This window comes from Halichoerus grypus, chromosome 6 (genome assembly GCF_964656455.1).
Source record: "Halichoerus grypus chromosome 6, mHalGry1.hap1.1, whole genome shotgun sequence".
NCBI lineage: Eukaryota > Metazoa > Chordata > Mammalia > Carnivora > Phocidae > Halichoerus > Halichoerus grypus.
The window spans coordinates 161,412,167-161,427,439 of record NC_135717.1 but is presented as its reverse complement, the minus strand read 5'-3'; the positions used below and the strand labels follow the sequence as shown (position 1 = coordinate 161,427,439).

The following is a 15,273-nucleotide window of genomic DNA, read 5'->3' as shown; positions in this document are numbered from 1 at the left end:
ACAATCTCAACTAATTTTCTTTCTTAACGAACTATATTGTCTGAAAAATATTCAGGTTTAATTTATGGTTTCTTTTAGAGCTGGAAATGTTACTTTGCTAACTTCCCCAAGTTCTGCTTCCTTTTGCTTGTTACGTTCCAGTCACCCTGGTCTCTTGGCTCCTTGTGCCATGTTCTTTGCCCCCTCTACCCACGTATACTTCCCTCTGCCTAGAACATTCTTTCTCTTCCTGTCCCTAGCTAAGCCTCGCTCATCCTTCAGGTTTTAGTTTAAGCTTCATCAGGAAAGCCTTTAAAACTTTTGTTACACCTTCATACTAATTACCAAATACAGAAAATATCAGCACCCAAAACTGAGTAGGTTTGTACACAGTGTTTGCTGGCTGCCACAGCCCCTTAGACATTTCTTTGAACAAGACTACGTTTCTTTTTATACCTGATCTTAGAGGGTTTTAAAACCATAAGGCAGAATTTCTTCAAATCATGGGCCACAGATGGCATTGGGATGGATGCTTTTCTCTGGCTTCTGGCCATCACTTTTCAAGATGTAAACTTGCCTAGTAACAGTTACAGTTACAGCTGCCCAGAGACTTCCTTCTGCACTCCCTAGTAAATAGATACCTATGCAAGGCACCTTACTGTAAACACTCCTTTGCCAAGGTTAATGCCAGCAAACGTGCCAAATAAAGTCAGTAAATATGTACTGGCTTTGTCTGTAGAAACCTAATGGCCATGTATTAGTTTTAGGGGTGGATAGAAGTTGATAGGTAATTCCTTCATCTTCCGCAACGATACCTAAGATTAAAATATTCTGACACTGCAGCATAAACATTGCCTCTTTCAGGTATCATTTGGATCTCCCTTGAGCGTCCTCTAAAAGCAAACAGTAAGTCTTTCTTCTGTACCTGTTTTCCAGGGCTCAATTTCAGAGTACATCTGAATGAAAGAGATTTCAGACCCGTAAGCGCCAGGTACTTGGTTGAAAGCACGCTGCTAGGCAAAGACAAGCCACGGCAGATAGTGCCTTACAGCAGGGCAGCCATGCCAAGAAGGCCTATTCGTGCATCTATAATGCCCAGTGTTCCGTGTGCAAGAAACCAAGACCAAATCCTTTTTTCACACCAAAGCAAACACTAATCAAAGAATGCAAAGGAATAATATTTGGGCTGACAGCCATTTAAGGAAATGATAGAGCCATTCCTTACTTAGGAGGAAAAGTGTAACTTTTAAAACACGGTTTCTTTGTGTACATTTCTAACCTTGCAGGTAGCAGTGCCCACACCATAGGAGTGCTGCCTTGCAGGACAGTGCCAAGGGCGGAACTAAGCATCCTATAATTCTTTATAGACTACAAACTGCCATGTGAGTAGGAATACTCACATCAAGGGCAAAGTAAAACAAATTTTAATTAAGTGATTTTTAGAGGGAGAGAGAGGTGAGGGAGGAGAGAGAATCTTAAGCAGGCTCCACCACCAGCTTTTGCCCCAAGGGTTCTGTTGAGCTCTGGAGACTGAGCTAGCAGTAGTTGGGGGGGAATGGACATATTTATTTGTCAGAGAGTGAGAGAGAGCACGAGCAGGGGGAGCTGCAGGCAGAGGGAAAAGCAGGCTCCCCGCTGAGCAGGGAGCCCGATGTGGGACTCGATCCCAGGACCCTGGGATCATGACCTGAGCTGAAGGCAGACGCTTAACCGACTGAGCCACCCAGGCGTCCCAGGGGGTACTGGACATAGAGCCTAAGGCTCACCTAGGCTGGAGTCTGGTAGGGCCACCACAGAGAAATGGGCAGCAAGGAACCTTGCCTATCTCAATGTTGGGGCTGCTGGGTGGAGGAGGATAAATAACCACCACCCTCAAATTCATAATCACAGGCCAGCCCTCAAGGTTTGCGATCTGAAATCACAGAACCTTCATGCTGATAATATAAAGTGCTCTCAGGTTGGTAGTCACTGGGTATCTGGCACAGCAAACATATTCTCTTAATGGTCTCAATTTTAGCTCATACTTCAAATAATCCCTATTTTCCAACAAAAGTAAGTTCAAAGGAAAATGGTACCAAGAGGAAAAAAAAAACCACAGCTTACACAACAGACAGTAGAATCCCCCAGAAAGACTCAAAATTGGTATCAACACAGGAAAATTAATGGTATGTAAAGGAATAGAAAAGCACAGAAAATACGAATAAGGAGCAAAAGAATACCCAGAGAACATGATTTATAAGCCAAATAGAACTCATAAGAAAAAAATAATTGGAAATAAGAAACAAATGGAGGAGGGGAGAAAAGAATAAGAAAATGAAGAAAGACAATGCAAGAAGTGGGGAGTGGGCAAAAAAAGAAGACATTTATGAGGACCTAGAAATAAATCCAACTTGTATTTGTAATCACTACAGATATAAATGTACAACTATCCAGTTAAAAAAGGCAGATTTTCTTTGGCCTTATCTTTGCATGAGTCTCCTGCAAACTCAAATTTAAGGCCAAAGAAAGATCTAAGATACTCAGATTAAGACTAACCAAAAGACTGCTACAGTAAGTAACAACAACGAAGATGGAGGCAATGAGCATTCACAGAGATAAGAGTCACTACATAATTCTAAAAGGTTTAATTCACCAAGGAAGAGCCAAAAATTCTAAATTAGTATGCATCTAATAATAAAGGCAACAGAAAAAGCAAATACAACTTAAAGAGAAATTGAGAAATCTAGTTATGATGAGATCTTGAGACTTCGTAAATCAATCAAGTATAAAGTTCTCAACAACCGGGGAATACATACATACATACTCTTTTTCAAGTACACATGGGGCATACATGAAAACTGATCACATATTTCAGAAAGCTAGCCTCAAATTTCAGAAAATTGAAATATTGTAGCTCATATTCTCTGGCAAAATATTAGAAGTAAAGATTAAGACAAGCAGGGGCGCCTGGGTGGCTCAGTTGGTTAAGCGACTGCCTTCAACTCAGGTCATGATCCTGGAGTCTCGGGATCGAGTCCTGCATCGGGCTCCCTGCTCGGCGGGGAGTCTGCTTCTCCCTCTGACCCTCCCCGCTCTCATGCTCTCTCTCTCATTCTCTCTCTCTAATAAATAAATAAATAAAATCTTAAAAAAAAAAAAAAGATTAAGACAACCATAACCCACCCTTAGCATTTAGAAATCTTTTAAAATAACAATGGGTTAAATATTCAACCCTCTGGAAGTATTAATCAAGTGAGAAGGCACAAAATAAACTAATAGGAATAAAAATGGGTCATAACTACAGATGCTGTGGAAACTAAAAACAAAGATAATATGGATAACTTCATATCAAAAAATTTTAATGAAGTGGAGAAATCTTTAGAAAAATTTATTAAATTTAACAAATTGACTCAAGAATAATATAAAATCCTAATGTTCCTGTGATCTATAAAGAAATGCAATCAATAGTTAAAAATCTCTTAATGACCAAATGGTTTCATTATTTTTTTAAGATTTTATTTATGAGAGACAGAGAAAGAGAGAGCGCCAAGTGAGCACAAATGGGGAGCGTGGTCACACAGAGGTAGAAGCAGGCTCCCCACTGAGCAAGGAGCCTGATGTGGGACTCAATCCCAGGACGCTGGGATCATGACTTGAGCCGAAGGCAGCCGCTTAACTGAAGGAGCCACATAGGCGTCTGACCAAATGATTTTAAAGGCTAGTTTCAATCTTCAACTCTTCCAATCTAAAAACTCATTTCAGGGGCGCCTGGGTGGCTCAGTCGTTAAGCGTCTGCCTTAGGCTCGGGTCATGATCCCAGGGTCCTGGGATCGAGCCTCACATCGGGCTCCCTGCTCCGTGGAAAGCCTGCTTCTCCCTCTCCCACTCCCTCTGCTTGTCTTCCCCTCTCTCACTATGTCTCTCTCTGTCAAATAAATAAATAAAATCTTTAAAAAAAAAAACAAACTCATTTCATGAGGCTAGTATACCAAAACTAGACAATGACAGGACATAAAAGTAGAGTACTCTAAAGCTAGTTTTACTGATGAACACAGAAGCAAAAATCCTAAACAAAATATTGGCAAATTGAGTCCAGCAATGTATTATAAAACACACATCATGACCAAGTTGGGCTTATCCTAGCATTAAAGGTCGGTTCAATATTAAAAAGTCAACTACCATAATTTAATACAATAACAGTAAAAAAATTCAATCATTTAAATAGATGAGAAAAAATAAAATGCAACATCCATTCAAAATAAAACTATTAGCAAACCAGAAATAGAAGAGAATCTTCTTAACCGACTGAGCCACCCAGGTGCCCTAAGAGAATCTTCTTAACTGATAAAGGCCATTTATGAAAAAAATACTGAGCTGACATGTTGAAAGCATTCCCTTAAAATTAGGGCTAAAACAAGGATGTTCACTATCCGTTCTTTTCAATGTTGTACTACAGGTCATAGCCAGTGCAGAAATGAAAGAAGGAATTTTTTAAAAGGTAGAAGGATCAGAAAACAAGAAAACTGCCACTATTTTCTGATAATGGTTATATAAAAAACTCAAAAGAACATCTAGAAACATTATTAGAATGAATAAAAACTTAGCATGGGTGCTGGATCCAAAATCAACACATAGCAACATTAAATATATTAGTAACAACCAGTTAGAATAGAAATTGTAATTTTTAAAAATTTACCATAGCATTCATTAAAAATACATAAAATTCCTAGGAAGAAATTTAATATAATACATGAAGGCCTTTATGGAGAAAAATCATTAAAGTTTATTGAGAGATATTAAAAGAAGACCAAATAAGTGGAAACACAGTGTTTTTGGCTAGGAAGACTTACTGCTGAAAAGATATTAATTTTCTCCAGGCTGATCAACAGATTCAATATAATTACAAAAGATAATACACAAACTGGGAGAAGATATATACAACATGTTTAACTGACAAAGGATTGGTATCCAGAATGTATAAAGAAATCATATAAATCAATGAAAAAAAGACACACCCCTAATAGAAAAATGGGGAAAAGACATGAATAAGTATTTCACATAAGAGAAAACACATTCATATATGAAAAAAACACTCAAATTTCATTAGTAATCAGGGAAATGCAAATTAAAGCCACAGTAAGACACCATATAATCACTACCCAATTGGCAAATATAAAAGACAGTCAAGACCGTGTGTTCGCTAAGATGTGGAGCATGGCATTCAACCATTGCCACTGGGAACGTAAACTGCTCCAAATGCTTTAAGAAACAGTTCAGCGTGGCCAAGTAAAACCTGCTTCTTAGAGCAGTGGTTCTCAAATTTTTGGGTCTCAGAACTTCCTTATATCCTTAAAAAATACTGAGGACCTCAAAGAGCTGCTGTTCATGTGGGTTATTATATTTATCAATTTTTACTATATTAGAAATTAAAACAGGCATTTTCAAAACAGTAATACACAAGTACACACTTGATTAGCTGTCAGAGTGAAGAGGTCATCTCTGGAAAATATTTAAACTCATGAAAAATGAGAGTGAAAAGGACAAATAATGTTTTAGTATTTTTATGAATATAATTTTGTCCTCCCAGACCCCCTGGAAGGGTCTCAGAGACCCTAAGGGTCCCTGGACCATACTTTGAAAACAACTTCCCTGGAGCAAATCTTGTACATGTGCACCAGGAGACACGTACAAGAACTCATTCATTCGTCAAATATTTACTGAGCATCTACCATGTGCCCTGCATTGTTCTAGACATCGTGAATGTCTCAACAGACAAGATCAGACAAAACAGGCAAAATCCCTGCCCGCACGGAGCTTACACTGTAACTGGCAGAATGTTCAGAACAGCATTGTTTGATAGCCCAAAATGGAAAACAATCCAAATCTCCATGAACAGAAGAACAGATAAACAAACTGTGGTTTAGCATACAATGGAATACTGTACAGCAGTGAAAACAAATGAAATACAGTTACATGCATAAACAGGGATGGGAATCTCAAAAACAATGGTCAGAAAAAAGTCACGGAAGGAATATAATGCAGCATGAAATCATTTACATGAAAGTTCAAAATCAGGTAAGTCTAAACAATATACTATTAGGGATATATACATAGATGGGAGAACCATAAATAAAAACATGGGAATTATTAACAAAACATCCAGAATAATGTTTGCCTTGTGTAGTATGTGGGTTGAGGACAAATGGGGGGATTCTGGGTATCTGAGAATATTCTAGTTCTTAAGCTGAAGGTTGAATACATGTCTGGTCATTTTATTTATTTTGCAAAAAATACTTTAAAAGAAAAAAGATATGATTATTTACTACATAATTTCATCAACCAAGAGAAGGAACATCTCCCCATATTTCAGCCACTGCTGTGCACTGCAAATCAGCTAATTATTATTATTATTTTTAAAGATTTTATTTATTTATTTGACAGAGAGAGACACAGCGACAGAGGGAACACAAGCAGGGGGAGTGGGAGAGGGAGAAGCAGGCTTCCCGCGGAGCAGGGAGCCCGATGTGGGGCTCGATCCCAGGACCCCGGGATCACGACCTGAGCCCAAGGCAGATGCCTAACGACTGAGCCACCCAGGCGCCCCTCAGCTAATTATTTTAACTGGTGGGGAATAAGTGCCTGATAATAGGAAAAGAGGAACGAGTATGGGCGATTCCTCACAGAAGTTAACTAGGTTCCCGAAGGTCAGGATCCATCGAGATGGCAGTATTACAGGACTGCTCTGCCAAGTTGAATCAGTCACTGGCCTGATTCTGGTTAACTGGTTACTTTGTTCCCTGGGTATAACCATTTGTATAAAGCAGAGAATACAGATGGGTGATGCAAATCCCAAAATAAATGGATGAAGACCCTGCCTCTTTACTGAATTCTGCTGACTCTCACAAGTACAGATTCCCTTTGGCACATTCTCCTAATTATTTATGTACTAAGTAATCCAAAAATACAGAAAGTACATGGTAGTTATTGTTTCTCCACACTGCTCAATACAGGTGTCAGGTTGGTCACACAAAGGTCATAACAATTTTGCAATCGCGTCTTTGCCAAGGTCATTGCCAGCAGTGTCACTGTGCAGATTAAATAAAACACAGTTAAGGTGCAATTTTTCCTGATTCAAAAATAGCTATTAATTTGGTATATAATTTCAAAATTTGAAAAGAAGAAAAAAAGAAAAAAGATCTTGAAACATTTGATCCAGCCCCTTTACCCAAACAGGGCAAGCTCAAGTTATTATCCTGGGTAAGGGAGTTCTTGCAAGAGGTAGACTAGGCCTGGCAGCAGAAGGCCTGCAACCCATTTCCAGGAAATGGGGAAGTCGAAGGTGTATTCTCCAGGTCCAGGATCCCGAATTGGGTCTAACACAGGGGTGCCAACTCATCAGAAAGTTCCAGACATTGCTGCAGCTATTGTAAAAGTCCCAGACAGCTACAAGATGTAAAATCTCAATCATACTTAAGCTGGAAGGGACATGCCACCAGGGGGTGGTACACTGCAACTGGTGGAGGGAAGACTTAGTAAACGTGGGACTGGCTGAGCTTAGGGTCCTGCTACTCCGCCACCTTGCACCCCCCCAACTCCCACCCCCAGAGCTGGCGGCTGCAGTGGCCGGGACGGGGACACTCTGGATCAGAAAGTCAGACCTTCAGAATGCTGCCCACTGTCTCACACACTATGCTATGCTAAGTGGCACACCTACACCTTTGTTATTCTGGATGGTCAGTATTCTACCTGCAGCTTTTTCCTCCCTTTCCAGTAAGAAACAGAGAAATTAGGAGGGAACCTTTCTCAAGTTCTTAAGGAATTTCCATTCTGTCTCCCCAGATTCAAGGAATGAATTGAATTCTTGGTCAGAGCTGGATATTTATTGGACCACGATTTACCAGTGGACAGAGTTATCCCATGTTCAAAAACAAATATCAGCTCCTACCTTTTATTTTTAGCCTGTATATGCTTGGACACAACAGGTTCTCCTGTGCTTTCCTCAGTTCTCATGCTGAGGAATGACGGGTCCTTTAGATTCTTGTCCCTGGGTGGCAAGGAGACCAGGAAGGGGGAGTGGGCAGGAAGGGGGCAATTTCCTTCTCTGCAACAGCTTTCATATCTGATATGCCACCAACTCATACTTTTTACACTTTTATCTTCAGGAGTCAACACCCTGACATCCCTAAATACTCTGGAAAGACTTTTTGTTGAACCAGCAAAATCAAATCAGGAAATAGTGAATCCTTCCGTTGCTTCTGTACTCTCATACCTACGTCTTCCTAGCCTTCTCTCTAAGGCCAAAGGCTTTGTAACCCTGTATTCTCAGGACTTGAATGTGAGGCTCTGGCAGGAGTGGTATTCAGATTGTGAATATGATGACCTTTAAGTACCAGGCCCCCCAGTTCAATTTATCCAAGATACTAAATACACAAAAGAACCTCACACTCAGTTTCTGATGACCTTGCTGAAATTAACAATCTCACGAGTGGACATTTTTTTTTTTTTTAATTTTAGTTCCTCAGAGGACAGGAAAGAAGCAAAGAGATACTGGTAAGATACAGAAATCTATTTTGAACAACGAGGCTGGTATCCTTGGATTTTATAGCCTTTCTTTCTTCTTCAGTTCATAGAATATTTTTCTCCCCAATTGGTGTAGTTCATGTTTTCCCAGGCATGACACACACACACACACACACACACACACACACACACAAAGTCTTCCTGAGTTACAGAAATAGTACAGGGACTCCCAGCTATAACGGGGAAATGTGGAAGTTGTGCCAATGTCATGTTGTTTTCTGTTAGGGTAAGAATCCTTTGTCCTATAAGCTCGGAGGTGACAACAGTGGCCTGACTTGATATGTATTAATGCTGGTGTTCCATGTCTTTCAGCAGTCCCTGTGTTTAAGTATTAAATAGGTAGGTGGTTTTTTCCTAATGCTAGATAATTGCCCATGGCTTTCCTACAAGGAAATAGTTTGGAAATATTTTTAGCTCATTTTCTGGATCATCCAATGTTAAAAATCATAATTCAGCAATATCCAACAATCTCACTAAATGCTCAGATCTTTTTAGATCAGAGACTTCTGCTTGAGATCTGTACACACCTAGATTAAACCCCTTTTAGCCCAGTACATATGTGACACATCGTTTATTTATCCCAGAACTTCTCCTAGGAACCTAAGTAAGAGCAGGGTAGGATAAGACAAAGCTGGAGTTAGTATTTCCTCCAGAGGCTTACTAAATCTGCTAAAATCTCTTTCCCTATCAAAGCCTCCCTCCCATTTTCACCCCAATTTGAGAGAGGGGAGTGAGAATATGGAGAGATGTAAAGATGACAATTTTCTTTAACCATGTGTTAACATATTTAAGTACCAGCTGAATGGCCGATATGTAAGAAATATAAAGACCCAGTCTCTGCCTCAAAGACCTACCACTATTCTGGCAGAGGGAGAAAACAATGCTAACAAGTAAGGATACAATGTTTTTTAGGCTGCTATGACAGAAGATTTGACAAAGGACAGTGGGGGCACAAGAAGAAGGGGGCAAATCTACCTGGATATGGATGGAGCATGTCAAGAAAGGCTCCATATTGAAATCTTGAAAAAGGACCCGAGTCTTGAAAAAATGAATGGAAGCAGGTGCAAGTGGAAAAGGGGACTACAGACAGGAGGAGGTACGGAAAGAGAGAGCGAGTATCACAGAAACCAAGAAAATGTCCAAGTCTCTAGGGAGGGGTTGCGTTATGAAGGACGAGAGTAATCACCGGATTTGGGAAATGAGAAGTTATCCCTGACCTTTGCTAGAGCCATTTTGATGGAGTAGCAGGACAGAAGTCTGGCTGCTGTGAATTAAAGTGGGTGCAAGGCATAAAGACAAAAGATTAAGAGTGAATAGAAGACAAAAAAAAGAGATGGCAACAGTTTAGATCTGTTTCCTGGGCCATGTGCCTTTTCACCCATGAGCTCAGCCACAGGAAAGGTTAGAGAGATACAGCTTCACATCTGTATGAGAACATGACTCCCGAACACAATCCACTAACTTAAAAACAAGTCTTGGGACACAATCTATTCTTCATGAGACGGCCTATATTATTTTAAGAATGATATAAAGTCAACATTTCTACAGATTTACTCTGCCATCACTAATTTTTCTCTAATAGAGTTCAAAATAAATAACACCTGTAATTGGTTATAATAGAAAAGGTGCTTTATTTTACATTATCATTGGTACATAATACATGAAACTGCCTAAAATCAGTCTTGGAAAACTTAACTGTCAGTTATACCTTAAGCAGTCAAAGACCAAGTCTATTTTGCAATCTATTTCATTCATGGTCAGATTACTACAATAACTTTAAATACTAACTATCTCTTCATAGCCAATGTTACAAATGATTTTTATGCTACAAGTGCTGCAATTTTTTAAAAATAAAAATACCTTCAGTTATAGTAGACCATATCTCTAACCAGAACAAATCTTTGCTAGGCTACAAGTCTTTGAAATAATGGATCAATAGCTTTACCTTCTTATAGATGATGGTATTTATGTAATCGGGTTATAGGGCAAGGGGGCCTCATACATGCAATCAGATTCTTTCCGTTTTTGTTTTAATGTGGATAAAAGTGAGTTTATAATACCCTATTTCTAGTTAAATTACCAAAACAGTTTACTAAACTAAAATGAAGCCAATACAATATTTTAGAAAATATAATTCTAAGAGCATGCAACATCAAAATCTTTTTACTACATATGTGAAACAAAGTTGTAGAGCCCAGGAAGATGACTGTGGCACAAAGGCTTGAACATCTGAATTGCCTATCCAGCAGGGAGGAGTAAAGAAAGTCATTTAACTCAGCATAAATCCTCTTATGAAAGATATCTGCATGATCTAGCCCACTGCTACTCAGGGATCTTCACTCAGAAAATGTGCAAATCATAGGAAGCTAAATGCACTTCTCTTGTTATTTACCCTAGTCCATTCTATTCATGAACATGCAGCTTGAAGATCTGTTATTAACTATTGATGTCAAGCCACAGGGATTTCTCAATGGCATTTTTCAGTCACCCATAAACATGACCGTTGCTTAATGTACAAATGCCAAAAAATGGTAACAAAATCTGGGCTTATTCTCAAAGTAAAAACATTTGTCATTTTCACAAATCCCTTGGTACAGAAAGACGGCCTTTCTCTCTAAAAATAAGATGTACGTTAGAACCACAGGTTCACAGCACAGTTGAGGCAATGTAAAGCAAAGTAAACTAAACAAATACTAAATAGGTACAAATGTGCACACTCAAACAAATATTCTATTCTTTGCTTAAAGTCAACTTAGTCCTGTCATTAAGAGAAGTGCTTCGAGATGCAAATTGTTAATTAATGCAGAGAATAAGGAGGTAAAAGCGAGACCTTTTTCTAATAAAGCAAACAGATCATTAAAATAATTGGACTTGAAACATATATTCTAACTTTCCACTCTTACTCTTTTTATACTAAACACACACATATACACAACAAACCCTAGCATTTAATATGTGCAAAATTGCTTACCATTTATTTTAACTTTGGTTAAGTATTTGTTTAGCCTATATCAGACATATTATGGAAGCTATACAAATGATTACAAACATAATAATGAGGTAAGTTAAAATTCTACTAGTGCAAAAAGCAAGCATATGCTAAAAGCAAAGCATATGAATTTAACAAATGCAGAATGAAGCTCTCACCAAGGGAGGTGCTGACATAACAAACCAGAGAGGCTCCTTGTAAACATTGTTTGTAAAATACACATTTAAAGATTAAGGATTCATACAGCCACAAAAAAGGTATTCTAACAACACGAGAGTAGTGCATTTATTTTACCTTTAGAGTTTGGAAATCACTCATTACGTGTCTAACAGTTTGCATATTTTCTTCAAGAGAAACTTAATTAGTGAGACACATTAATTACAAATACTGTAGTATAAAAATCCCAGTTCTTTACAAAAATTATATATTAAAATATTCTATACACTTTAAATTAGTAACTGGAACATACATATATATCAATTCTGCACAATTAAATCCATCTTGGCTGGGAGTATTCTACGTGAAGCTCGAGGACACAGCTACTCAGTCAACCTACACTGGCATAAGGTTACACGGTATAAAAAAGATAGGCCTGGGCCCGTGCGGTTATTGCAGCTTGTAGTGTGAACGACCTTTTCTGCACTTATTGCTCTGTATTTCCATTCCAGATCTGAACAGGCAGTGGAACCGTGACATTCCGAAAAGGTTCAAAACAAGCTACCTGTGGCAGAGGATCCATCATGCCTATCTGCATCTTTAAGGTTGCAATGGGACCTGAGTGAGCTGTCTAATGCTTATACTTCAGTTGTAAAAAAGTTTATACAATTTTGAGGTAAAAACAATGCAAAAATAAAACATTTAGAGCATTTACAAAAATCTTACAAATGTTTAAAACACTATTTCAAAACTTGTGTTCTGTTAAGGTGCTTCTTTCTTTCTGTAATAAGGAGGACATATATACTTCAATTTTGAATTTTAAATTATGAAGGTTTTATTAATTTCAGCAAAAGCAAAGTTAGAGCCATTAAGACAGATGTTAAAATGTTCACAGATATACTTTGCTTCTGATGAAAATACAGAATTTTAGTGCTGAAAGAAACCTTAAATGTAAATTTTTTAAATTCTGTCTTCTATTAATGAGGAAACTGAGGACCGGGTAAGTTAAGCGCTTTGGCCAAAAATATATTCCAATATATCAGGTATGAATCAAGAAAACCCATTATTCTTTTTGTATTTTGCCATGATTCTTGGAAAATAATAAAAATTCAAAATCAGAGTTTCTGAACTCGCCTCTTTCTTTCTTTTGTAATTTCTTAAGCTCTGTGCTAACTGTAGACAAACAAAAGAAATGAATCAAATAGCGGCTACTAAAATTAGTATCACAAATATTGTCCAGTAGAAGATAGTTGTTAAGAGGACCACTGCTCATCTAGAATAATAAAGTTAGAGGGAGTACTCAAAGACGGGTCCTTGACAATGGAGAGAACATCTACTATGTAGGACAGCGCAGTGCACAACAGCCAGTTACTAGAATCATCTCAGTAACTCTAGGATGACTGAGTTACATGGCCTTTAGAAAAGATACTGGGGTAATAAAGCCTTCTAGCTTTTATCTTAATTTACTATTTTCCTTTATAAAAAAGCAGTTATATAACTGTAAGGACGAATCCATATACTAATTTTCAGAGAGTCTTTGCTTCTTTTCTATTTTTATTTGGATCTAAAATTGAGCAAATACATTTTAAGAACAACTTACAAACTCAAACTCATAAGTGCTAGAAATACAGTCGGAGAATACTCTTTTAAATGACAAATCTTCAAAACCAGCTACTAATAAATAATCATCACAATAGCTTCAGTTAAAAAAAAAAAATTCAATTTAAAGGTGCTTTTTTATTGTTACCTTGAAGCCATCGAACTTGCGTAGCTGGTCCATATCCCTTTTCATTCTTTGCTGATATCCTGAACACAATGGCAGGCCTGGATGTATAATCGATATGTGCATTTGCAAGTTGCCCGGCAGTTACTATACATGATGTCTTAAGACCACAATAAATCCTCATAAACACAAGCTGACTTGGATTATCTTGTATTTGTGCTGTGCGGATAGCCAAGTAGGCTGAGTATTCCAAAATATTTCCAGAAGGGGAAGTTGGAGGTTCCCAGGAGAGATGGATACCCTCAACATTCTTGAAGAGAGGAGAAAAAAAAAAAAAACCACATAAAGGTTCTGAAGTTTTCTCTAATATCACTTACAATGTTGAGTCTATCTTTAGAATACAAAATACTGCTTTCCGCTAAAGTAACTGCATTAGATACTAGAACTTTTATTATTGGTTTTTAAAAACCTAATTGGATCTACAATGTTTAATTCATGCCCACTTTTCAATATCATAACTAGACTTAAATGTCTGCCTGTACCATCCTAAGAAAGGGATTTTTCTTACCTGAAAGCAGATCTTTTCTTCTCTAAAGAGGGGCAGGACCTTAGGATAAAATATAATTCAATTTCATGTGTTCTATTAAAATTCTCCAGCACAAACTTTTTGGTTCCATACAATAAGAACAAAGTTAATATTAAGAAGAATACCAGATTTCCCTGACTTTCTATATTTTGGATGCTGTAATTTTGCTTGAAATTTGGTCCTTAAAATTATGAGTGATTAGCAAACATTTTTTAAACTTATAATCCACCCCTTTATTTATTTAAGACCTAATTTTTTTTTTATTGAAGTACTATTGACACACACATTACATTAGTTTCAGGTGTACATCAATCCACCCTTTTAGATACCTCTCATTTCATCAGTTACTAACAAGAATCTCTAAACTGACAGTTTTACTTCATGTACAAAATTTCAATAATTAAATCACCAAGCCTTGACCTGACATCTCACCTTTGAAATTCTGACTGCAGAAGGAGCTCCAGGAAAACCGGGAATACAAGTTTTAAATTCACTGATTTTGCTGAAAGGGCCTATTCCACAACCATTGATGGCAGCAACCCTGAATCTGTATCCCGTGCCTGGAACAAGATCTTGTTTCTTAAGTAAACTGTAGTCAGGTGCGTCTGCATTTCCTATCTAAAATGTAACACATGCAAAAGTCAAAAGGTGCAATTCATCATTTTGTCATTCAACAAGAAAACTTTTAAAGAATGAATTATGTTTTAAGGTTCTAGTTCACATTTATTTCCCTTTTTTACACATGGAATAAACCTTCCAATACAAAAGCAACTAAGCCCATAAATTGGTGATTCTTATCCAGAGGAAAAATGCCCTTTCCAGTTAAAAACCACTGATTATAAAAAGAAATTGAAGTGTGTTCTGCACATGAAGAATATGAAGGTAGAAAAAATTGACGACCACTATAAACAAAGTAACAACTATCCTTGTAAACTTAGAGTAGAAATCTCAGAAGAACTACTCTCAAATAGTCTAACCAGGAACAATACCCTTTGGATATAGGCAAGCAAGCTTGACAGAAGTGACTAGCATGTAGTATAGAGCATTTTAAAAATTAATATTCAGCAGATGCTGAATAAATGTTAAATAACTGGACTGCATATTCTGGGTAGAAGTTCATAACGTTCACAACTTTCAAACAGTTTTTCCATGTTCTCCCTAACTCTCACTGTACCACTGTGAGGCAGGTAGTGCTAATGTATCATTCCCAATTTTAAGGGAGCAATATCATTTTTGTTTTAGAGATGAGGAAACTGAGTCTCAGAGAGGTTAAACAGGTGA

The 15,273-nt window shown here is 37.7% G+C and overlaps 1 protein-coding gene across 5 annotated transcripts in view; it reads right to left on the bottom strand.

Annotated features, from left to right (window-relative positions):
- HCFC2 (host cell factor C2) overlaps positions 1-15,273 on the bottom strand; it is a 65,012-nt gene that overhangs the window by 17,729 nt on the left and 32,010 nt on the right. For 3 of the 5 annotated variants that reach the window (XM_036103605.2, XM_036103588.2, XM_036103621.2), the window contains 3 exons: positions 14,425-14,610; positions 13,975-14,013; positions 13,431-13,716 (listed from right to left, as the gene is read on the bottom strand). In XM_036103605.2, coding sequence (XP_035959498.1) covers positions 13,431-13,716; positions 13,975-14,013; positions 14,425-14,610 — 511 coding nt within the window. Of the gene's footprint in view, positions 1-4,717; positions 13,717-13,974; positions 14,014-14,424; positions 14,611-15,273 lie in introns of those variants that run through there. The other 2 variants (XM_036103611.2, XM_036103629.2) reach the window with 2 other exon arrangements.